Genomic DNA, 25,527 nt, shown 5'->3' with positions numbered 1-25,527 from the left:
GTGGCTGCTGGCTGCCATCTTGGTTGGGTTAATTTGCATATAGTCGCTCTGATTGGCTGGTGGGCATGGCTTAAGGCATAGCGAAGGTACGGTCAGTTTGCATGTTTGTCTTTTATTAGTGTATATAGTTTTGTAGAATAGTTTGAAATCAAGACATGTGATACTTTCAACCTTGTTCTTCCTTCTCAAGACTGCTTGGGCTACTGTGGTCCTTTGTGATTTTTATAAATTTTAGAATTATTCTTGTTTTGAGAAGAACTCCATTGGTATTTTGCTAGGGATTGCATTGAATCTGTAGATTACTTTGTGTAGTATGGTCACTGTAATGAAAATAATCCTTCCAATCTAAGTGTGGCATATCCTTCCATTTATTTTTGTCTTACAGTTTTCAGAGTACAGGTCTTTATTCAATGTCTTACAGTTTTCAGAGTACAGGTCTTTCATCTCCTTGTTTAAATTTATTCCTAGGTATTTTATTTTTTTATTATTATTATTTTATTCTTTTTGATGCATTAAAAATGGGGTTAATTTCTCTTATGATCATTCATTATTAGTGCATAGAAACTTGACAGATTTCTGTAGATTTCTATATATTTCAGCTTTACTAAGCTCATTTATTAGTTCTAATCACATTTTTGTGTGGAATTTTTAGGGTTCTCTCCATATTGTATCATGTCATCTGCAAATAGGGATACTTTTACTTCTTTCTTTCCAGTTTGGATGACTTTTACTTCTTTTTCCTGTCTGGTTGCTGTGGCTAGTACTTCCAGTACTATATTGAATAGTAGTGGTGAGAATGAGCATCCTTGTCTTGTTCCTGATCTTCGAGGAAAAGCATTGAGTATGATGTTAGCTGTGGGCTGGTCATATATAACCTTTATCATCATGAAGTAAGTTCCTTCTGTACCTACTTTGTTGAGAGATTTTATCATAAATGAATATTGTATTTTGTCAAATTCTTTTCTGCATCTATTGAGATGATCATAGATTTTTATTGTTGGTTTTGTTGATGTTATGTGCCACAGTAATAGTTTTGTGGATATCAAACCATTCTAGTGTCCATGATAAAAATCCCACTTGATCATGGAGTATGATCTTTTTAATATTGTTGAATTTGGTTTACTAGTATTTTGTTGAGAATTTTTACATCTATGTTTATCAGGGAAATTGGCTTGTAATTCTTTTTGTAGTGTCTTTGTCTGGTTTTGGTATCAGGGTAATGTCAGTCTCATAGAATGAGTGTGGAAGAGTTCCTTTCTCTTTAATTTTTGGGAACAGTTTGAGAAGGATAGGTATTTATTCTTCTTTGAATGGTAGAATCCACCTGTGAAGGAGTCTGGTCCTGGACTTTTATTTCTTGGGATTTTTTTTTTAATTGATTTCAAAGAGGAAGGGAGAGGGAGAGAGAGAAACATCAATGATGAGAGAGAATCATTGACTGGCTGCCTCCTGCATGCCCCACACTGGGGATTGAGTCCGAACCTGGGTATGTGCCCTGACAGGGAATCGAACTGTGCACTCCTGGTTCATAGATCAACCAGTCAACCACTGACCCACACCAGCCAGGCAGGAGTTTTATGTGTTTTTTAATTACTGCTTCAGTTTCATTGCTAGTAATAGGTCTGTTCAGATTATTGTTTTCTTCTTGGCTTAGCCTTGAACGATTGCATATCTCTAGAAATTTATGCATTTCTTCTATATTGTCCAATTTGTTGGCATATAATTGTTTCTGGTATATGTTAATGATCTTTTGTATTTCTGTGGAGTCAACTGTAATCTCTCTCATTTCTGATTTTATTTATTTGGGCTCTCTTTTTCTTGATGAGTATTGCTAGAGATTTGTCAATTTTGTTTATTGTTGCAGAAAATCAGCTTTTAGTTTCATTGATCTTTTTAATTGTTTCTTTTGTCTTTATTTAATTTATTTCCCCTCTGATCTTTATATTTCCTTCCTTCTACGTAGTGGGGGATTCAGTGCCTTCTGAGTGCCCACTTCCTGGTTCACAGACAGCTGTCTTCCCCTGTGTCCTCACATGGTGGAAGGGACTAGGGGTCTCTTGGGGATTCCTTTTCTGAGAACACTAATCCTATTTATGAGAGAAGAGCCCCAATTACCTCTCAAAGACCCCACATCCAAATACCAGCACATTGGGGATTAGGTCCCAATATATGAATTTTGGGGAGGATACAAACATTCAGTCTATAGCAGTGGTTCTCAACCTTCTGGCCCTTTAAATACAGTTCCTCATGTTGTGACCCAACCATAAAATTAGTTTCGTTGCTACTTCATAACTGTAATGTTGTTACTGTTATGAATCGTAATGTAAATATCTGATATACAGGATGGTCTTAGGCAACCCCTGTGAAAGGGTCGTTCGACCGCCAAAGGGGTCGCGACCCACAGGTTGAGAACCGCTGGTCTATAGCAAGTACATAGTTTAAACACAAGTTAAAACCTGTTTTTTAAAAACATGTGAAAAATCTTCAGTCTCCGTCTGGGAAGAGGGGCTCTGGCGGCAGCTCCGGATTGCGTGTGCGCATGGGAGACCGCTTCTCAGACCACTTGCAGTTGTGAAAGTCATGTGATGATTAGCCCATGTCCATCATAAAATGTTTGGCTGTTTTTTTTGTGTGGACATTTACTTGGTATGGCCAGCAGGATTCCAACAAAGCACGCCCTGAACCACCCTGCAGACCCAGACCCAGTGTCAGGCACTTTTCAGGAGTTTATGGAACAGAATAAGTTAGAATCAGTAAAAAGAAGAAATTCAACCATTCTTGGTGAGCCAGCAACAGAAACTCACATAAAAAACCAGGGCCTGAGGAAAGTTCCTCAGTGGCGACCATGGAGAGAAATGTTTTCAAGTCAGAAACTAACAGGAGAGACTCAGCCATAACATCTCCAGTAAACTACAGAGAACAGCGAGCTTGCTTTTATTGACACCATTTCAAGTAGGGTGTATTTCTTTGTTTCTTCTCCTTCCCCAGGACTTCCCACCAGAGGGGCTTGAGATGGCCAGTTGGGGGACAATGGAAGATACCCCACTCTCCATGCCTAGGGAACGATTCCCACCTGAAGTGGTCCTGAATTGAACTGGGGAGAGTAATACCAAGTTCAGCATTCTGTTTATTGTACAGGACAAGTTATGAATACAGACTATGTTGAAAATTGAAGGGGACATTTTTTTTTTAACTTCAGATTGAGCAAAATGCCATAGCCCTGATGATATTTTATCCGATGGCTGGGGAAAAATAAAAAAAATAAAAAATAAAAACATGTGAAAAATCTTCTATAGTTCAATAGGTATACATATGTAAGTTCAGCAAAGGAGTTTAGAACAATAAACTCTAACCTTGCCTCTGGCCCTAGCAACCCAGGTTCCCAGCCCCTCCTTGAGTGGAGGCCAGGGCGGGCTGGAAGCAGGTATCTGGGATTTATTTATCTTCTATAATTGAAACTTTGTAGCCTTGAGCGTAGCCCAGGGCCAGCCAGGGAAGGCGGGATGCTTGGCTTCCTCCATCGCTGGGGGCAACCCAAGCCTCCTGCTCGCTCCAGCTCCGTGGCCTCCGCCATCTTGTGTTAATTTTCATACTTGCTCCTGATTGGCTGGTGGGCATGGCTTGAGTGTAGCGGAGGGACGGTCAATTTGCATGTTTCTCTTTTATTATATAGGATATATACATATATGTGTATATACACATGTGTATATACATGCATACTTTATGAAATCAAATATACACATACACACTCAAACACTCACATGAAATGAGACCCAACTCAAAATTCCTCCAAGCTTTACAGTAAAGTCTCATATGTAGCCATGATGTTTGTCTTTCTTGGTCATTTTTTTTTTAACTGATTGCTTTAACAGTATAGTGAAAATGTATCGCATAGTAAAGTTATAAATATTGAAAAATTTGCAATCTATGATAGGGATGTTGGAGAACTATTTAATTCATCCTCAAGACATTGACAAATAAGAATCTTGTTTTATTTTTTCAAGCTGAACTCTATCAGGATTTCTTTTTCACCAGTTACTGTGAAAGTTTGGTCTTCTTTTCAGGTGTGTTCACTTAAAGTGGCCCATGTGTAATACCAGTTACCCTCAGAAGGGAAAGATTACTTATATGTTGTGCAGGTGGCATTTCAACAGAAAGTATAGTATTTTAAAAACTAATGAATAATGACTCACCTTGGTGGGCAAAATAGTTACATTTCTGTCTCACAAATGTAAATTCCAGGTAGATTAAATTTCTAAACATGAAAAAAATTTCAGAGTATAGGAAAATAATTTTTAGTAAGCACACGGTCTTAAAAGCATGCTTTCTCAATGGGAGTGGTGTTGAGCCTAAAGGGGAATAAATTGGTTCAGAGGAAGTGAAAAAAATCTCAGCTATTACAAGGTTTCGGCTCTCTGAAGGGCCACCACAATACACATCAACCGATATGCAGTATGTTTGGTATTAAAATTTCATGGAGAAGGAGGCAATTAGGAAAAAAAGTCTAAAAAGGCTCCATAATAGGGTTGATAATGAAAAAAACATTTGAGAAACACTGCAATAGAGAAAAAGTGACAGATTCTACAAAAACATGTATGTTAAACTTTTCAATTATGAAAGACACCACAAACACAATGAAAAGGCAAGTGACAGATTGGGAGAAGAGAGTTTACAACTTATGTAATGGACAGAGGAGTATAATTTTTAATGTATTAGAGTTCCTACAACTTGTTAACAGAAACAAGAGGAACATGGGCAAAGGGCATGGAGTTGGTGTTTGCTTTATTTACTACAGGGACTTCACTCTCAGTTTGTTTGGTGTTCGTTAGAGGTGAATGGCCATCTGTATTTTAAAGGGTATTACACATAGCACCTTTGGGGGGCCACTTCAGTTTTAGACATTTTAAACGTTTGGAGGTATGTCGTCGCAGTTGAAATAAATCATGTGGCATGGAAAAATCCACTTAGTTTTTGTTTGTTTTTTATTATGCCTGTTTCTAATTTTCTGAATGAAGTACATTATTGACTAGCAGTTTTTGTTTTTAAGAATATGGGAGTGCATTGTATTTGCAGTCACACCAAAATATTTTTGTCCTAACAGGATGATTTTGGCTATTTTATGTGTGTTTATTTAAAAAAAGTTATAGAAATTCTTGTGGTGAGATATTTAGAATAGTTACTCAAATACATTGTTTTATGTCAATGGGTATTAAATAAGTAGCCTAAATATTTACATGTTAAACATGCTAAACTAAATATTAAAATTTTAAATATTAATGTTTTTGTTACTTTAAAAGTTAATCAGAATTAATAATGTGTCTCATAACTGCAATTAAATACATCTATTTGGTCTCTTTCCGTGTATTTTATTTTATTCGTTTATTTGTTTTCATCTGGCTTTTTATTAGCAACCCAGTGGGGAGAAGATGGCCGTCCATTTCATTATCTCTTTTATACTGGCAAGCAGTCATACTACTCATTAATGCATGTAAGTATATTACATTTACAATAAATAATAGGAACTGTAAGCTAAGTAACTGATTATACCAGAGATTTTGCTAAGCTTCACGGTGTACCTAGAATGGTTCATAATGGACAAAAAATAAGACTTTTAGAGGTAAGATAGTATGTTAAAAGCTTTTTATTTTATTCATTTTTCTAAAGGTAAACATTATAGAATTTATAACAGAATGGTTTGTCTTTCAAATGCTTTTACTGAGAGGAGATAGATGCTCCCTTAGCCATAGTGCGTGTATGTGCAGTGCAGTCCAGGAAAAACGCGAGGCTGGGCAAGGCCGAGTCTGTGTAAATGTCTATGGAGTGTGGTGGGAGCTGCAAGGCACCTTGGGAGAGAGTCAGACAGTTAACTGTACTTGTTACTTAGGTACAGTTGTTGCTCCTCATAGACTTATGCAGTCTAGCAAGACTAGAAAAAAGACCCAAGAAATTATTTTATTACGTTGACTTCCACCTGCATTGGAGTATCCTGGAAGTTTCCTTTTCAGAGCCAAAGTGTGTGATAGTGCGTAAATTCAGGAATTCCCCAGAATAACTATTGGGGAGACCTGGATGCCAATATCCAGGTTTGAGCAACAGAACCCATTTCATTCTTAGAACATGTCAAGTTTTACTTTATTCACTGTATGACTTTTTAGAGTATTTATTGGGTCCCGTCCCCTCCTCCCCCATCCTCCCCCATTGATTTCAGGTTGCTTGAATCCCATGCACACATTTCCTCTGCTCTTTAGGACTGAAACCCAAAGGACAAAATCCTCACTTGTCAGGTACATTTATTTCTTGGGGGAGAAAAAAAGAAAACCTTATTTTCGTTTTTGTTGACCTTGGGCAAATGAGCTTCTTGCCCTGGCAGAAATGAAATGAATGATAAATGTAGAGTGTATCTTTGCTGAGTAATGGAGCTGAGGCGCAGGCGTTCCGCTGAGGTTGTCTCTGCACAGCCCGAGGCTGCCCGAGGACCCCTGCTGTTCATTTAAATAGGTATGTCAAATCTGCCTGCAGACGCCGCTGGTTTGATCTGTGGTAATATTTGTGAAGGTTCCATATGGACTTAAGCCCCCTGCAGTGCTAAGAAATAATGTACAACGCTTCATGGTGCAGACGCAAATTTCCTCTGAAAGGGGATGCAGTGCTGCGTTTTAGCTGTCGGAGGGGATGATGGAGCTGACGCGCTAGGCCTGTCAACTTGTTACACGGATGGGTTGCACGCAGCGAAGCTGTGGAAAATCTGTGCCTTTTAACTTTTCTACTTAATCACGGCTGTAGCATTGCCTTTAGACTGTATGCTACATTAATTCCCTTCCTGCCTCCTGCCTTTCATCCCAAGTTTCACGGGAGAAAGTAAAGCATGCAGGTCTTGTGCAGGCGCCTTATCAAACAGCTGTCAGCCCACAAGCCATTTGCATTTGTTTTGGCTGAAACTGAGCAACCCAAGGGCAAGATGTTTTGCTGCATTCCATCATAATGAAGAAATTACACATTGTAAGAGAGGCCTAACTTTATTTTTGTTTATGTCTTTTAAAAAGGTATTGCTCAAGAAACTGGTTAGTTTCTCAGTGGATAAAATAGCATACTCTGACTGAAAAGTCAAATTATATATGATTGATAAACTTTCTTTTTGAGTAATATGGTTCCTGTTACATATAGGAGAGTTCCTTGGCTTTTATATTTCAGTTAAATTCTGTAATTTAATTTAGGTCAGTTTGTTTTCTTGGGTGTTTGAACTTCCCAAACTGTATGGGATTTAGGTTTGGTTTTATTGCTGATCAGAACAGTTTACAGATAGGAATTACAGATATTTGGGGTTAACTTGAGCATTTTAATTTTAATTCAGATAATCATAAAACCTTGTATTTTCAACAATGTGTTTTATGGAATTTTAAAGTAATTATATGTATGGGGAAAAGGATAAATGTTTTCCTAAATGTATGCCCATCACTTTAGCATCATGTGTGGCACTTGTTATTAATTACAGCTCTAGTCACACCAGTCTCGTTTCCAAGATCATGCAGACCAACGTCATCTCAGATTCGGTTTGCTGCTTTAAATAGCATGTGACTCAGTGCTTGCTGGTGGGCTTACAGGACTGGTTTTGTAGTGAAGTCAAGTATTGCACATAAAGTAAAACAATGAAAATGGAAACTGCTTCACGTGTTTGCTCTCTCCTTTGTTCTGCCTTCTCTTGGTGGTGGGGCTGCTGTTCCATTCTCTGTTATGTGAGTCCACTCCTGCCCTCCGCTGCAGCAAGGGGGTAGGCCCCAGAGACTATGGGGCATTAAGTACTTGGAAATGAATGATTGTTGTTTCCATTTCTTTTGGTTGATACAATTGCTTTTCATGTGATGATATAAAAGATACTGAGCCATATCAGTTTTCCCAATTGAAGCATGGCAGTCATCGGCCAAGCTTTCTGACACAAAGACACAGGCCTAGAGCAGTGTGCAGTTCTACTAGGAGACCTTTCTGGTGCCATTTAACCATCCTGTCCTCTGTGCCAGTCTTCCTTTTAGTATTTAGTCCCTGCTTGCATGTTAAGCCTATATGTTACATTATAGCAACTAATAGAAGGGAGTCCTGATACAGCTTACAGTTAAGGATATATAATGCTTTGGTGAACACTGTCCAGTTGGCCTGTAATTGGACCATCTAATTTTTGTGGAGAAGCAGGGAGATTTTTGAGGGAGGATGAAGATGAAAAGCAAGAAGCAATTTATTGTTCCATTGAAATGAAGTATAGGAAAGAATAAAGTAAGGGAAAGTTTGCTGACCCATGGGGTCTCCAACTTGTGTGTTACATTCTGAAGGTTCGTTAGCAGGTGAGTTAGAACTGCATTTTCCTATGGACAGTGATATACTGCTTCACATTCCTGGGAAAGTTGGTAACATGCCACTTATAATATAGCGAATATGATGTCCATGTGTAGTGAAAAGAAGTATAAAACAATGCTAGCAGCTGATTCCTTAGCAATAAACCGTCCTTTAAGTAAGAAGAAGCAGGAGACTTCAAGAGTCTCTCGAAGGGTGGTAAGAACTGAAGAGGGAGCTCCAGCCCAGATGGCACTGCTCATCTGTCTTTTTCACCCAAATGGATGGCTTTCTGTTTCTTTAACAGCCACTTACCAATAGAACTTGTATACTTTTTAGACATGACTTAAGAGTTTCAGTTTAGGGTTTCAGGAGCAGAATGAAGAACTAGAGGAAGAAGAAAAGAAGTTTCTTAGAACAGCTGAGCAGAAGTGTAGAGGAAAGGGAAGACTTGTTGAAGAGGGATGTCTGTGCAATGTTATTAGGCCATTGAGCAACTGCGTTGTGAGTGGCTGAGGTCTAGGTGAGGGACCAGTAAGGGATAGGCCAGAAGGATGTGCTCTTTGGGTGCACCAGCCTGCCAGGGGTACCCCTTGTCTGCAGCAGTTGCAGCCTGTCCGGGCCGACCGAGCCAGTGGTGAAGGGGAGAGTGGGCTGCAATCCTGAGCAAGGCCACCTGGGTAGTCATGGTTGAGTTTGACCTCAGGTCCTTAGATTTTCAGAAAAATGTTAATTCAGATTGACTCATTTTATTAATACATACATTTCTGAAATTTTTAAAATTCTCTCACAAAAAAAATGAGTTGGAGATTATCTAAAACTCATTATAGGGGGTGATTATTTCACTCTGAAGTGGGAACCCGTTTGTAAAATATGATTCATTATTTCCCCATGTTTATAATGCAGCTTTCCCAACATGTTTTCTGAGGCACACAGGTTATAAAATAATCTCCAAGAAAGGGTCTCTGAAGTTAAGTTAGTGTGGGAAGGTGGCAGACTGAGAAACTAATAAGAAGATACTTATTAGTGTGAGCAGCTCTGTGAAGTCCTTCAGTGAAGAAACGTGTGGCATTAACGCACTGCTGCTGAAACATGCTGGGTCTGGAGCCCTTTCTGCCCAGAACACCTTTTAAAAATCCGGGGAAACTAGTGCTTGGGAAAGGCTGGAAAGCGAATTAAAACGCTAAGCTGTCAAGTGCAGTAAGAGTTCATTGAAATTTTACATGCGCTCCCCTCCCCAGTCTTTAAGGTAAGATTAGTCAGCTCTAAAAACTGCAGTGGGAATAATCATCTTATAGAAATCTCATTGATAGTTTAGGGCAAGTTTTACAGTAAACAATGGAGTATTTTCAAAGTATTTTTATAAATTGAAGGAATCACATGGTCACAGATGAAATTTTTACTCCAATAAAAGTATAAAATTAGGGAATACGTAGATCATTATATACTTAAACTACTCTGCTGAATTAAAAAAAATCTGGAACAGAACCAAGTAATTCTAATTCTGATAACTTACGCATAATCAAGATATGCTGCCTTTTGAAAGAAGGCTTCTTTAAAAATCCTCCAGTTTGTTTTAAGTGACTGGCGTGGCCTTCTGTGATCATGTGCATGCGTGTGGAGAGGAGCCAGGAGCGGCATGGGGCTCTTCGGGCGAAGACTCCAGACTCCAGAAAGCCCTCTCCTGGGACCTGCAGTCACAGGCCTCACTTCCTTCACATCTTTGTAACCTTGCGATGAATATTGAAAGCTCTTGATGTTCTGCTTGTATCTGTAAAAATGGAATTAAAACAGTGAGCCTTCTCACCGTACGGTGTTATGGAATACCTACACTATGTAAAGGGCTTGGTTTTAGAAAGCTACAGACGGATGCTGGCATTTCGTGGGCTGTTTTAAGACTTCTTGACAGCAGGAGTCAATTCAGGAATTAACTCAGCAATAGAAACTGCTGTTCCTGAAGTATCTTTAATATGCATTAGAATAATTACCATTTTATATCTTGCATGTACTAAATGTAATGATTAAAGATTAAATTTTAAAAGCTGATTCAACTTATTGCCTCTGTGATTTTAATCAGATTACTCTTATAATGGTATAATTGTTATTATAATATGTGGTGAAGCCTTACTTTGAATAGTAAAAGTATATGGTATGAGAGTTACAAGCTTTTTTATGTAATTACTCCTGGGTGTGCTTTCCCAAAGTACTTTTCTGTATGCCATGTATAAGAGTCTATTTCCCTTTTTATGTTGACTAGCACTGTATGATGTGTAAACTACATAGCATATTGTTTTCACAGAGTGATAGCAAGAGTATACAAAAGAACTATGTTGCTTGGAACTTTAGATAAATAGCAGAAATTATGATAAATGAATTATATTTATATTTATCTCATTTGATTTTGTATATGCCAGTAGCCATAAAATCTAGAAAAATGTTATTTAGGAAATTGATTTTCTGTGATAAAAAACACAAATACATAATTTTAACTATGTTACTTTTTTGTTTGTGTCTAGTATCTAAGATGATAATTATTAGTAGTATGTTAACTGTAAATAAGTACATCAAAATTCAGTTGACTTTTCCTATACCATTCTCCCAAGAAACGTTATTTGTTTACCCTTCCTAAATTTGGAATTTCTACATGATTAATACAACCAAATCAGGTTTTAGAAGACTAAAATCAGCTTTTTTTAGACCAAAAATCATACTGCTCAGGAGGGTTTAGTTTAAGCACTTCTTTCCTGAACCTGAGCATCTGGTATGTTCAAATTAGGCACCTTCTAAATTTGACTCATGCATTATGGAAATCTGATGGCACAAGGGTAGATAGGCTCACTTTGATTTTATGAAATATTAATCATAACTGTGATTAATGATTCAGCATTTCACATCTGGGTTATTCCTGTCATATTTTAAAAAGATACTATTAAATACAGTATACAAACTTAGTGTCATACTAATTCTCTAGTGTCCCTTAAAAATTAAGTGGAAATTTAACAGTATACCAAAAGCTACCAGTGATAATCTGTGATATTGACAGTTCCTGGCATATTTTATACCCTCAAGAATTTTTTTATGTAAATTAGTACACATATCTTCAGGGAGTTGAAGCTATAGAGTCTACTTTCCAGAGAACTGTTGTTTCTAAACAAGATAGAATTTCAGGAATGGTTGTATTATGTAGGAAAAAAAAGAAAAATAGAAATGGTGCACCAGGAAGATCGGTTCTCCATTATTAGGCTCCCAGATGTCAAACGTCACCACTGCTGCCATTTCTTGCCCATTAGCATAGGTCAGGCACTGTGCTAACTAGTTTACATATATTTCCCTATTTGAAGAAGTACAAGTAATGAGTATTATGTAATTTGACAGATTGCAGCCATCAAAGTGTTAACATTTGTCATAAATGAACAAAATTTACCGTGCTTAAAATTTGACATGAGCTTTGTTATTTTCTCATATTTTTCTGATTATTTTACTTGCACTATTTATAAATTATTATGGAGCCAAGTGGAACACTGGATGGTAATGGCATAGTGAAAGAAAACAGTAAGAAAAATATGGACTTAAAGTAAAAATTGCTCAAAAGTCACCTGAAAATAATGATGAATTTTGCAGCCCAAACTTTGACTTGAAACTTTCCTGTGAAGCAGGTCATTTATTTTTATTTTAGTTGGCTTGGTTATTCCAGAAAATTAAATAGACCCTCACAAAAAGGGGAGAGTATCTTATTACTGTTGGTGGTGTTCTCTTGGATTTCTGTTTCCTTAGCTAGATCTGAAAGACACAACATCTGTGACTTACCCACTCAGAATCTTTTTTTTTTCTTTTTTTGTTAATCCTCACCCGAAGATATTTTTCCATTGATTTTTAGAGAGAGTGGAAGGGAGGGGGAGAGAGAGACACATCGATTGGTTGCCCCCCATACGTGTCCTGACCAGGGCCGGGGATTGAGCTTGCAACCAAGGTACATGCCCTTGACTGGAATCGAACCCCAGACCCTTCGGTCCACTGGCTGACTACGCTCCATCCACTGAGCCAAACCGGTTAGGGCTGCACTCAGACTCTTAACTAGCACCATCCTTTTACCAGTGTCCCCAACATGGCAGTCTGGCTGGGCCCGGCGCCCGGTGTGATGCTGTTTGTACTGTGTCTGTCCACTTCAGACACGTGGGGGAGGGTCTTTTCCGTTTATTTTACCCGTTCAGGGCACTTGAGAATTGCTTTCTCAAAACAAGTGCATAGAAGTTTTTCTGATATACTATTCAGTTAGGGTCACAACCCACTATTGATCCTTTAGAAATGAGTCAAAGGTTCACTAACCACAGTCAAATGAGGCTTACCAGTTCGTGGGAGGCAGTTGTAATATTTTAAGTTGAATAGCAGGAACATGTTTATCTGTGAGGGTTCACGTTAGGTTTTGCTTTCTTTAGTGTGGACAGATGGTTCACATACGTTTTGCTGCTGCTACAGCTGATGGATTTGTACTTTGGCTGTGTTTGTAGAGATAGTTATCCTTAATAGGACACTAGAAGCAGATTAACTTACTTTGTCCTCTTGCTGTCGCATCGAACCCAGCTCTCGACAGATCTAGTGTACAGATCCAAGCGTGACCGCACATCTCTTGGGGGCATCATTAAACACATCGCTGGCCTTACCAGGTTTCTTTTCAGAAAGTCTGGTGAGGAGCCTGTGAAGTGACATTTCTTTTTTTAAATTATTTTGGTTAATCCTCACCTGAGGATATTTTTCCATTGATTTTTAGGGAGAGTGGAATAGAGGGAAAGACAGAGAGAAACACATCGATTGGTTGCCTCCTATATGAGCCCCCACCAGGGCCCGGGACCCTTTGGTCTGCAGGCCAACGCTCTAACCATTAAGCAAACGAGCTAGGGCGAGAAGTTACATTTCTAACCAGTCTTAGGCTTGGATGCTACTGCTGCCCTGACCTTTACAATTCCTGAACTAGTAGGTGTTTCACTCTGGAATACTCGTGTCCACCGTTAGACTCTGTAGCTCAGCCCGTGTCATAGCTTCAGACTGCTGCTTCTCTTCTTTCTGCTGCTTTTCTTGTCTCTCATGAGCTGTCAGTTCTGCTAGTCCTGCTGAAAACAGAACAAAAGCTCTCTGCTGCGTCTCCCCGGCCACAAGAAATGAACTTTTACATCCTTATCATGGGAAGTCTCAGCCCACAGAGTTAGCCTCGGCTTTTCTCACATATATTTGTGAAACTCAAAGGCTCTGTGTTTACATTCCTCTTTTTTTTTTTAATTCTTTATTATTGAAAATGTTACATATGTCCCCTTTCCCCGCTATATTCTTTTTTCTTTTTTAAAAATTTTTGTCCCCCATGAGAGAAATGGATTCCTGAAAATAGGTTCCTGAATTCATAATAAAATGTAAGCAGTGGTAAGTACAAAGACAGTGGCAAAGGGATACTTCCTTTTAGAACAAACTAGCAGCATTGTGATATAACATGGCAGTCTAATCAAAGCCCATAAGAAATTGCCCCTCAAATCTGAAATGATTCGTTAAGACTGTCTGTGATCTGGGTGAGCATCTCTATCAGCAACAAGCTGTCTTCCGACGTTCGCTAATGACATTGGAAGATGTCATGAGTAGCGAGGGAAAAAACGTCACTCATATCATGTCTAACTCACTCTTTGAAAATGCCTCTTTGTTCGTTAGGTATTAGTAAAGTAGGTTATGTGTAATTATAGATGAATACTCACATATTGGATGTGAATCCAAATAAGTTTGCTCAAACAAAAAATTGGGAAACAATTGCATTACTTTGTTGTAAACTCATTTCCTGGAAAATGTATTTTGTTGATAAACCTGTATTGCCAAGTTCTAGCAAAATGGAAAATTTTCCCCTATTTGTATTACAGTTTAACAAGTGCCATACATTTCGCAGACTTTATTAGAAAGTAAATTAATAAAAGAAAACAGATAATGAAAAGTAAATATAATAGAACACTATTTTTAAGATACAAGCTATATAGTGAGGACTTAAATATTATATAAATATACATGAGATAAGCACTTCAGCTGTAAATGCCATAACTTTTACTGGTTAATTCTCTTAAGTTTAAAGTACATGCTGCTATATAAATGAAGATTTTTTTCTAAGGAAAATTTTTGTTCCTGTTTGTGGGACTCTAAGGAAAATAGTTTGTGGTTTGGTTTTGTTTTTACCAACTTCACTAATTTACATTCCTCTTGTTACTTAAAAATTAGTTATTTAAAAATTAGTTAATGTATGCATTATACTAAATTCTCATTGAAATTACTCTTCCATTCAGCTAGATTATTTGAGGAGGTCACTTTTGAAGTAAGGGGTGCTCAGGGAAAATGTAAAGTAAAAGTAATAATGTACCATCTCCCTTACTTTAGCATGTGTATTTTATTTGCCACAGGACACATATGGAAAGATACTCGATATAGAAAAACATAAAAATCAGTTGCAAGCCAAAGGTCTGTTTTCAGAAAAAGATAAAACCACGTAAGTTCTTTTCTTCTATTAAAATATATGAAAAATTTGAACTAACATGCCACTTATCATTGGTGTTTTTAAAGCATACCTTAAGCCTAAAAATTGGTTCAGTATTTCGGCATTAATCATTAAAGTTAGAGGTCAAAATAGTAGGTGATTTTTTTGTTTGTTTGTTTGAGAGAAAGTAAATATTAAGATTATATTTTTATGGTACTTCTTTCCATATTTATATACTAAATGGTATTTAATAACTATACTAGAGTATGGCAGCCTCAGAATTTTTGTGTATATAGCTACACACTTAAATGTTACATGCTTAAAAATTTTTTTTTAGTATTTTAAGGTTTGAGCTTTCATTTAGCAAACAGTGATAGATTAGATCCATCATCCTGAGCAACCAGTTTTACATTTTGGCCTGGTTATTGACATACTTATCCTTATGCACAAGACATAAATCTTTGAGCATATCTTGTTGAGGTTGTAAATACCACGCCTGGCCCTTCGTTTGGATGTGTTACTACTTCAGCCCATTGGCCGATTCACAGTGCACTCAAAGCATCTTCTGTGAAGTAAATTATGAAAAACAAGTGAACTTTTAATTTTTAAGAAATATGATGGCTTTAATTATCAAATTAATTTCACAGTGGCATGTTAACTCTTCAAACAAAACATTTGCTAGATTGAGTATCTTTCCTAGAGTAGATTGAGGAAGTGAAAAATTGTATCTGAAAATTAGTTTACTTGGATGAAATTTTACAGCTATATAGTACAAAAATTTGTTTCCCAATCAAGAATTGCTACTACATGTGGGATCCTTTGTGATATAACTCTAATTGCATGGTTAATTTAAAAGAGAATCTATGTGATATTTTAACAGAGACCTGATTGGCAGCAGATGGCTGATTAAGGAGGAACTAGAAGAAATGTTGGTGGAAAAACTGTCAGATCAAGATGTGAGTAATTACTCTGTAAAAAATCAATTAAAAAAATCCTCGATGAGGATTAACAACAAAAAAAAGTGAGTAATTAATCATTTTAGTTTAAGGGGACCTGTGCCCTAACAATGCAGACAATATTGTATTTAGAACCCTAATAGTGATGTTCCTCAGAGGTGGTTGTTCCTAAGACCGTTTTCCTTTGATAAACATATTTATAGTTGATTTCTGCCATGGGTCAGGACCTTGCCTGTGGTCAGGAAGGTAACATGCTTGGTCTCCAGACCCTCCTTGTGTATGTGCCCTCATGTCCTCTGCTTGTCCTTCTAGGGAAGCCTGGTCTTTTGATGCCAGTTTTGTCTCAGTAAAGCAGGTAGCTCATTTTATAAGCTCATGATAAGTGTAAGGTGCTGTTACAGGGAAAGTAGAAAAGGAGTGAAGCCCGTGGTGACCTTCATACAATTTCCTGCTTTTTGGCTGACCTACGTGCAGTATCTCGAGGCCACTACTTTTCATTCTGGATCTGGAGAACCCCTGTGACAGAATCACTTGGAATGCTGCTTACAAAATGCAGTCCTCATATTCAGACATAGCTCGGAATTTCTAGGGGAGTCACCCGGAATCAATACTTTTAACAAGCTTCCAGGTGAATGCTATATCCTATTGCTTTTGACTCCTGCTTTAGGTCTCAGTCAGATTGTTTACAAAATGTCCTAATATATGCCAGTATCATCAGAGGAAATTTGATGTTTTACATATTTTTATATCCTAAATTTAGATTATTTTTGGAAGATTTCAGTGTAGATTAATTTAAAATTGTTCCAAGAGTGTTTTTTCTTACCTGGCAGTGGCTAACAGTGGTTGTGCCTTGCCACCAAGTAGATTTTAAGCCATGTACTGACATTGCCCTTTTTCTCATTGAACATATTGGATAAATTAATGAATTAGAAAGTTGCTTAGCCAAGGTGTCGGGCATTCGGTGAGTGAGTGGTAGGTCTGGAGTTAATTTCCAACTGACTGCCAAGTCGGTGTTGTTGAACTCGGATCTCAGTAGAAAATCTCCCTTTGCTTCTCCATGGAACACAGCACTTCATGGTTTCCTGTTTCTGGTTGCTTTGATTTTCATACTGCAGGGTTGTGTTTTTTATTTTGAAAACATCTCAAAGACTTTATACCGGTGTGCATAGATGTGTATGTCTTCTATCCTTTTGGGGAGTGGCTATCAGCTGAAGTCTGGTATCAAGAAGAAGGAGGCAGGAACAGTCAGTGGCTTCCTAAACTTCTTGGCTCATGAGCACGACTATGTCATCCCTGCAGTTACCCCCTTGGTACGTTCACCAGTAGTCACACTGTGTGCAGTGGAATTGAGAGAATCGCTGAGGACCAAGGATATAGGCCTGTAGTTGGAGGGAAGAATGGAGCTTTATCAGGCCAGCATCACTGGTGGCTGAGTGCTTCACCCTCACTCGGAAAATGGCCTTCTCTTATTGTAACATCACAGGGAGCAGGAATGGAAGCAGTGCTTTTGATCTTACCAGTGAGATTCTTCTATAATTCAAGTTACCAATAGCAGATTTTCACACTAAAGGCAATGGTAACAAAGACGAGTGTGACTTTTAGGGTTGGCAAAAACATAAATAAGATGATCAGAATTGGTTTCATACTGCACATACCTGAGGATCTCAAGTATTAGTTGTTTCCTTCTGCAAAAACACTTTAGAATGATTATTCTGACTTCTAATTTTAAGGGGTTAATACCAAGTTGTTTACTTTCTAATCACATGTTCAAGAACTATTAAAAAAAATGCACAGAGTAGCAAGGATAATTTATTTCAAGAGGTTGCCCTTTAAGTCAAGTATCTCTTGAATTTTTAAATAGCTTGATTGTTCGGTTTTAAAGGAAATCATAAACATTAAAGTAACACAGCTTGAACAGCTAAAGATATATTTGCCAAGTGTATTATGAAATATAATTTAAGAGTACATTTTCTCAAAATCAAACTCTTCCCATTTTACTACACATAACTTACTGGAAATTATTTATGAAGCTCCTCTAAATACGGTTCTAATAAGAAGTAGAAATTACTCTTGAAGATCATCTAAATATTTTTTTGAAATGAATTTAAATCTCAATTTCACGTCATCAAAATATGGAGAAGTTGACTTCTTTGAATGACATATTCTTTGTTTCTCAAAGAAATGAGTGAGCCCTGAAGATCCACGGGTAAGTGCTGCGTCTCTGCACGCTGCGTTAAAAGCAGCATGAAGGTGCCCACGTGTCATCCTGTCAAAACCATCATGAAAGCAACATTGGAAAGATCGAGTCTATCAAAATAGAAAAAATTTAGCAAATGCAATTACACTTGCATCTTCTAATGAGTTTTTATTGTGTGCAGTACGCGCAGTTCATGCGGCTGATGGAAAGGTTACTGCAGTGCGGTGCTGCCGAAGAAGAATTTGTGCAGAGCTTCCGCAGGAGTGTCACTGTGCAATCAAAGAAGCAGCCGATTGAGCCCGTGCAGCATGACGCGCAGGGAATGGCCTTCAGCACCAGCGAAGGTAATGGCACTCCACGGAGAAAAGTGAGCTCCATGACGACTATGAAACTACAGGGATTTTTATTTGCTATTGCTCTCTGGGATTCATTCGATTGGCTTGTTTGTTTATATTTGCTATTGTTACCTTGGAATTCCTCATTTTTAAGATTCTATTGAAATTTTAAAAAGCAAGACCTTATAATGTCCTAAGAAAAAATGTGGACACATTCCTACACAATCATATTAACCCTTTTTTATTTTCACATATTTATGTTAAATCTTTTTATTTTTACACTTTCAACTGGTAGAAACACTAAAACATTTATAATAAAGGTTTCTTATAAAAAATGAAAGTGCCCATCAATCTGCATATCAGAAGCTAAAACTATGAGACTTGAGAACTTTAGGCCCTCACTCACCTTCTCCTTGTAGGTGTGCAGACATTTGACATGGTGTGACTTTTAAAAATTAACGTACTAGCCTGGCTGGCATGGCTCAGTGGTTGAGCATCAACCTATGAACCAGGAGGTCACAGTTCGATTCCCGGTCAGGGCACATGCCCAGGTCGCCAGCTCAGTTCCTAGTGGGGTGTGCAGGAGGCAGCCAATCAGTGATTCTCTCTCATCATTGATGTTTCTATCTCCCTCTCCCTTCCTCTCTGAAATCAATAAAAATATATTTTTTTAAAAAATTAATGTATTAAATGATATACCTGCAACTCTTACAAATTTAACATCTTGCCTCGTCATTACTTTCATTTCTATCAATTATATCTTATACTTTTCAAATATTTAAAAATTATATGATTAAATATATTCTTATTGAATATAAAAGAACACTGTAAATTGGTTGATTTTTTAAAGTAATATAAATAAATATGAATTACTTCATATTTAACTAACTTAAAATCATTGTAGTGTTCAAAATTACCACATAATAAGCTCTATTACATTGATTATGGCATAGTTTACCTGTTTATTTTTGGTTGACTTGTATAGTAGTTGTAGAGTTTCCTGTGTAGTGCTATATATTGTTATTTGAAAGAAAAAATTTTAATGTGACTTTATTGTCTCACAGCCCTGCTCTTTCAGATTTTTACTATTAGAAATTTTATATTTTTAAAGGTAGAAGAAAGAGTGCAAAAGCAGAGGCAGTTGTTTATGAACATGGAAATGGAGGAATAAAAATTAATGGCATCGATTACCTGCTTTACTTCCCTGTGCTACAGGACAGGTTAGTGTCTGGTTTTGCTTTTGCTTTTTGTTTTTAAAGAAAATATATTTCATCATGATTAGTTCATTAAGGCTTGTGATTTTTCTGATTGCATTTGTCTTTGCTAATGATTTTCCTTTTTTACTAATATAATTTATCAGACTAGCTAGAGGGAAGCTATTACTCTTTTGTAATATTTTTCCACAGATATCTCTTACGTTCTGAAATGCAGACTGTGCCAAAATGTAAGAAAAGTAGATTTCCACTTTCTGTTTCCCTTGTTAGGGGTGGGCAGAAACAAAACCAAACGACAACAAAAAGCAGCCGTGGCCAGCATCCATATTAGAAAAAGTCTGCTCTGTCACTTCAGATTTCTTCCTATTCAGAGGAAATAAATTATATGTATACTAGAGGCCCAGTGTACAAAATTCATGCACGGGTAGGGTCCCTAGGCCTGGCTGGCGATCAGGGCCGATCGGGGCCTTCTGGCTGCCAGCTGGGGGCCTCCCTTCCCCAGCTGCTGGCCGGGGCCTTCCTTCATTCTGGGCCGCCCCCTGGTGGTCAGTGCACATCATAGCGAGCAATTGGTCTCCCGGTTGAAATCCCATGGGGACAATTTGCATATTCGTGCACTGGGCCTCTAGTATATATAGATTGAGCAACCACTTCCACCTTAAATAAGAGCCCATGAGGCTTGGCTGCACCCCAGTGCTAAGTATGGCAGTTTTCTTTTCGAGCTTTGTATCCCATGGGAAACAGACACGAATCACATGAATCATTAGTGGGTGTTACAGTTCAGAGCCTCCACATGTGCTCCTCTCAGGTCTCTGAGCTCCTGCAAAGGCCTGTTCTTGAGACTGTTATTGTCTTTCCAGTATTTACTGTCAACCACAAGGAACAGAGCTCTGAGTGATTGCTCCTCCTTTCCTAACCCTCCTCCCACTTCTTGAATGGGGAGAGGTTTTGAGGTCAGTGCAGTAGGGAAAGGGGAGCTGCTGATGCAGTGTAAGCTCCTGAGCAGAGTAATTTCTTCAGGAAATGTATGTTAAATCATCAGTTATATCTGAAAATAAATGAACAGGCAAATATCGGTCAAATGTTATTCCTCCTAGCAGTCCCCAGTGCTAAAGTGATGGGTCTCTCTGGCTTTTCATGAGGGAAAAAAGAACTTCCTCATCTGTTCCCCTGCGAGGATGATGGCAGAATTAGTTTAATTCACATTAAATGGAGTCAGAGCAGACACAAACACACCACAATTAAAATATATTCTTAGAACTTATTCATTTAGAATTCAACAGACTTTTAATAAGGATTGTCTGAGTCGAGGCTTGTTCTGGATAGTGTGAAGATATTACAGCTATCTAAGATCTGATTTCTGTCATTAGGAAACTCTGTTGGGAAACCTATAGCTAAGCTAGTCATGGTGGGAATGGGTGGCTAAACCGCCTCATCTGTAAGTAGCTGGAGGGCTCCCGGCGGCCACACTGGCATGGACTGCCTCTCCTCCTGACGGAGCAGCCCAGGAGCTTGCAGGTCAGCAGTGAGGGCGCTGGCCAGGGCAGGACCACTGAACCAGAGGAGGGTGATCTTGATGCTTCCCAGCTGCAGGACCTTAGCCAAGGTGCTGATCATAAGATAATGCTGACGTTGGTTGTACTGCTTGCTTTCCAGGGCCTTTCTTTAGGCTGCCTTTACACAAACAGCAGCAGATCACTGGGAAGGTTGACCCTGCTGCCTTCCCAGCAGCCTCAGGAATTTTTTATTCATCCACTCACACAACCACCGTTTATTACAATATGCGTGGCACTGTGGAATGCAAAGATCAATAACCTTTCCGATTTGGAAAGGCTTTTGCTCTGTCATTCAACCAATAAAGCAGCTCTAAGTGATCATCACTCTGTACTGAAGGAGTGCATTCCTCACAGGACATGAGCCATGTAGACGAGGAGATACACTTAGCGGCTCAGGCAATTATCCTCCTATATAACAAAAGCCTAATATGCAAATTGTCCCCTCGACCAGGAGTTCAACTAGGGGGCGGGGCCAGTTGGCCAACCACCCATAGCTCCTCCCCCCAGCCTGCCCAGCAATCAGCCCTTACATGAGCCATGTAGACGAGGAGATACACTTAGCGGCTCAGGCAATTATCCTCCTATATAACAAAAGCCTAATATGCAAATTGTCCCCTCGACCAGGAGTTCAACTAGGGGGCGGGGCCAGTTGGCCAACCACCCATAGCTCCTCCCCCCAGCCTGCCCAGCCCAATCAGCCCTGATCGGGGCAGGCCAGCTGGACCACACCTGTGCACGAATTCATGCACCTGGCCTTTAGGAAAGAAATAAGGGACTATGCAATTATATGTATTTTAAGTTACATGCTAATAGAATTGATGCCCTAGAAGGTAGTGTTCAGAGAAGATAGAAATGAGAAAGTTGTGGGGTTTTTTGGTGTTTTTTTTTTCAGAATAACTTTTATTATATAACAAGGAACAAAGTAAATTTGATTCTTTTAACTCAGGATTTTATCTGGGATTCCTGAGTAGAGAGATGAATTGTGAAATATTTTCAAGCCATGTACCAGTTTGTAGTCAGATTAATTTAAATCAATAGCTATATAATTACTTTTTATTATTACCCTTTGGGTATTTTTTCATCTACTTATAAATTTAGAATTGTGCCTCAGTGTATACCAATTTCTCAACTATCTAGATTATTCTTAATGGTTCTTTCTTACCTGGACTACTCTAGTGATATATCTTGAGTAAATTATAGTATTTTTTCCAAGAAAAAGAAATAAACCTTCCTCTCAGCAAAACATTCTAAATATCACAAATATCAGTGGTCCTGGCCTATGTGGCTCAGGTATTTGGAGTGTTGTCCTGTACCCCGAAAGGTTGCAGGTTCAACTCCCTGTCAGGGCATGTACACAAGGTAACCAATTGATGTTTCTCACATCAGTGTTTCTCTCTCTCACCCCCTCTACCTTCCTCTCTAAACATCTCCTCCGGTGAGGATTTTTTAAAAAGAAAAGAAAAAGAAAATCCCTGATCGGTGTGGCTCACTTGGCTCAATTGGTTGGGTATTGTCCCATGTACCAAAAGGTTGCTGGTTAAGTTCCTGCTCAGGGCATGTGCCTGGGTTGCAGGCTTAATCCTCAGGAGGGAGTGTGCCCGAGGCAGCTGATCAATGTTTCTCTCTCATCGATGTTTCTCTTTCTCCCCTCCCCCTTCCTCTCTCTCTAAAAATCAATAAAAATATTTTTTAAAAAGAAATATTAGTGTTTCTTCACAATGGATTGATTAAAAAGTATGAAAATATAGTAATGGATTCATCCAGAAGTATGAACACTTAGTGCACAATATGGCTTTTGTAAATGGTCAGAATGTGAACCGTTTATAAAGTCATGTGCTATAGTGAACTTAACCACATTTCTGGTGCTGTGCTTTAGAGAACAGTTGATGTTCCCTTTTCACTTCCTGGACCGACTGGGAAAGCACGATGTGACCTGCACCGTCTCCGGGGGCGGGAGGTCGGCGCAGGCTGGAGCCATACGCTTGGCAATGGCCAGAGCTTTGTGCAGTTTTGTCACCGAGGAAGAGGTCGAGTGGATGAGACAAGGTATGCATTGCTGGGGGAGGGACGTGTTTCTTATTCTTGTGCTACTTACCTGAACTCAGTGAGAAAACAGTTCACTGTGCAGTATTGCAATTCGTTGCCTTCTCTTTTCCTGCCCAGAACTATAGCATTGTTACTCAGTTTTGATTTCTACAAAATGAACTTGAGTTGGGAAAAGAAAAGGGAGGCATTGCCAGCATCAGAGGAAATATATTTGGATCTCAAGGCATAACCAGTTTATCCAGTGCTGCTCAATTGTATTTAGCAAATGGATTGGTTGTTTTTGTTTTATCATGGAAAGTTATAATAATTATTTCATTTAATGGTGAAGCCCTTAAGGTATGTATTTCTTTCCAAAATTATTGGAGATTTCCATTTTTCCATGGTGATGTTAAGTTCGAATTTCATCTTGTCTCGCTTCATGTAACCCATGACATAGTCGTAGATATAAGTGTGAGAATGAATATGCACTAGACTTGTTCGTTAGGGCCCTGCTTTGACATTTATAATAAATCAGGTGGCTCTGGCGGAAGATTTTCTTTACGCTGTTTGTGACAGTGCTGCGGGTGCTGCGGCTCCTCACTCACCACCTCCCTTAGCCCCTGGCTCCCTGAGCAGTGCTGCAGACAAGCGCCACCTACGGCTGAGCCTCGTTAAATGTGTCAGCCTCTTCACAATCCATTCGTTCATAAACAGTTCACCATTTTGTGAAGTTCATATCTGGTCATTAAAATCATTTTATAGGATCTTAACAATTCTGCTAGTTTGAGTTACTATGCATATTGAAAAGTAATAAAGCATTATCACTTATAATTGTCTGCATTTTGTTCAAAATATTTTTAATTCCCTGCCATTTAAATACAAGTAAATTGCAAAAGCTATGGGTACATGATAAGCACTTGAAGTTTTCCTTTGCTGGACGGTCATTACAAGACCCCTCATGAAATACTTAAGCACGTACTAGTGTTGGAAGAGTTTAAAAAAGACAAACAGTGAAACACTGTGGTCTGTTTATATATTTATAAACGCTTTCTTATTGCCGGGAGTTTTGAAATCTGTGGTCTTTGCTGATATACTGACTGCATCCACGTCAGGTCCTCATTGGCCATGCACTACGAGCAACTCCTTAATTGTGGAGGAAGCATATTGCTCCTGGAGACTGACTAGGAGCATGGAAGCCTTTAATTTACACAGACTGTTTTTCTGGGATAAACTGCTTATCATGAGAATGCAACCCTAAAACTCACTCTTTAGATTCTGAAACAAAATACCAGGGATATTCCCCTAACCGGTTTGGCTCAGTGGATAGAGCATCAGCCTGCGGACCGAAGGGTCCCAGGTTCGATTCCGGTCAAGGGCATGTACCTTGGTTGCGGGCACATCCCCAGTAGGGGGTATGCAGGAGGCAGCTGATTGATGTTTCTTTCTCATCGATGTTTCTAACTCTCTATCCCTCTCCCTTCCTCTATGTAAAAAATCAATAAAATATGTTTAAAAAAAAATACCAAGGATATTATAATGACAAATTAGAATAAGATTTTTTTCTCAAATATGTTCAGTAAATCATATTTTAAGTATATGTATTTTCATGTATACTAGTAATATCTGGTGTCCACATACCTCCTACTTCCCTGTGTAAGTGTTTCTTCTCTGCCTCTTGTGTTCATTAAACTCGCTCGCTCACATCTGGAATGATGTGAGCAGGAGTTCCACTGCCATGCATAGCAACCTCCCACACAAGAGCAGCTTTTGCTTAAGTTAAACAGTTTTGAAAACCTGAAAGGAATCAGTCCTCACTCGATAAGGAAAGCAGACCAAATAATGTAGCTGGTGTTTGGGAAAATATCCTGAAAGAGTGCGTTTCCCATGGTTTGTCACAGCTTCTCTCTCTGTGCTGCAGCTGGACTGCTTACGTCTGATCCGCGCGTCCGAGAACGGAAGAAGCCGGGCCAGGAGGGAGCCCGCAGGAAGTTTACCTGGAAGAAGCGCTGAGTGTTGCCGGGAAAGGAGGGGGAGCGTGCACCTGCATGTGGCGAACACACATCAATAAGTGCCGGCCAGTGGGAAGGCCACAGTCAGACACTGGGTTGTGAGAGCTTATTTTCAGATGCTACTTTGCAAAGGTTACCTTTTAAAAATGTTAGCTTCTGCCCTGACTGGTTTGGCTCAGTGGATAGAGCGTCGGCCTGTGGACTGAAGGGTCCCAGGTTCGATTCCGGTCAAGGGCATGTACCTTGGTTGTGGGCACATCCCCAGTAGCAGGTGTGCAGGAGGCAGCTGATCGATGTTTCTCTCTCATCAATGTTTCTGGCTCTCTATCCCTCTCCCTTCCTCTCTGTAAAAAATCAATAAAATATATTTTAAAAAATAAAAATGTTAGCTTCAGTCTGCTGCTTTATTTTTGTAAA

The 25,527-nt window shown here is 38.8% G+C and overlaps 1 protein-coding gene and 1 long non-coding RNA gene across 2 annotated transcripts in view; both read left to right on the top strand.

Moving 5' to 3' along the window:
• The window catches only part of LOC106726409, a 7,200-nt gene extending 3,925 nt beyond the window's left edge, over positions 1-3,275 (top strand). The window contains exon 2 of the long non-coding RNA XR_001362477.1: positions 2,989-3,275. This is a non-coding gene — a long non-coding RNA (uncharacterized LOC106726409). The remainder of the gene's footprint in view (positions 1-2,988) is intronic.
• MRPS9 (mitochondrial ribosomal protein S9) overlaps positions 1-25,317 on the top strand; it is a 67,022-nt gene extending 41,705 nt beyond the window's left edge. The window contains exons 5-11 of the mRNA XM_014541126.1: positions 5,409-5,488; positions 14,745-14,830; positions 15,699-15,774; positions 18,153-18,315; positions 19,418-19,526; positions 22,953-23,122; positions 25,020-25,317. Coding sequence (XP_014396612.1) covers positions 5,409-5,488; positions 14,745-14,830; positions 15,699-15,774; positions 18,153-18,315; positions 19,418-19,526; positions 22,953-23,122; positions 25,020-25,111 — 776 coding nt within the window. The 3' untranslated portion in view covers positions 25,112-25,317. The remainder of the gene's footprint in view (positions 1-5,408; positions 5,489-14,744; positions 14,831-15,698; positions 15,775-18,152; positions 18,316-19,417; positions 19,527-22,952; positions 23,123-25,019) is intronic.
• The last annotated feature ends 210 nt before the right edge of the window (positions 25,318-25,527 follow it).

The sequence above is a fragment of the Myotis brandtii genome, unplaced genomic scaffold (assembly GCF_000412655.1).
Source record: "Myotis brandtii unplaced genomic scaffold, ASM41265v1 scaffold263, whole genome shotgun sequence".
Lineage (NCBI taxonomy): Eukaryota > Metazoa > Chordata > Mammalia > Chiroptera > Vespertilionidae > Myotis > Myotis brandtii.
This window is presented reverse-complemented; position numbering and strand designations above follow the sequence as displayed.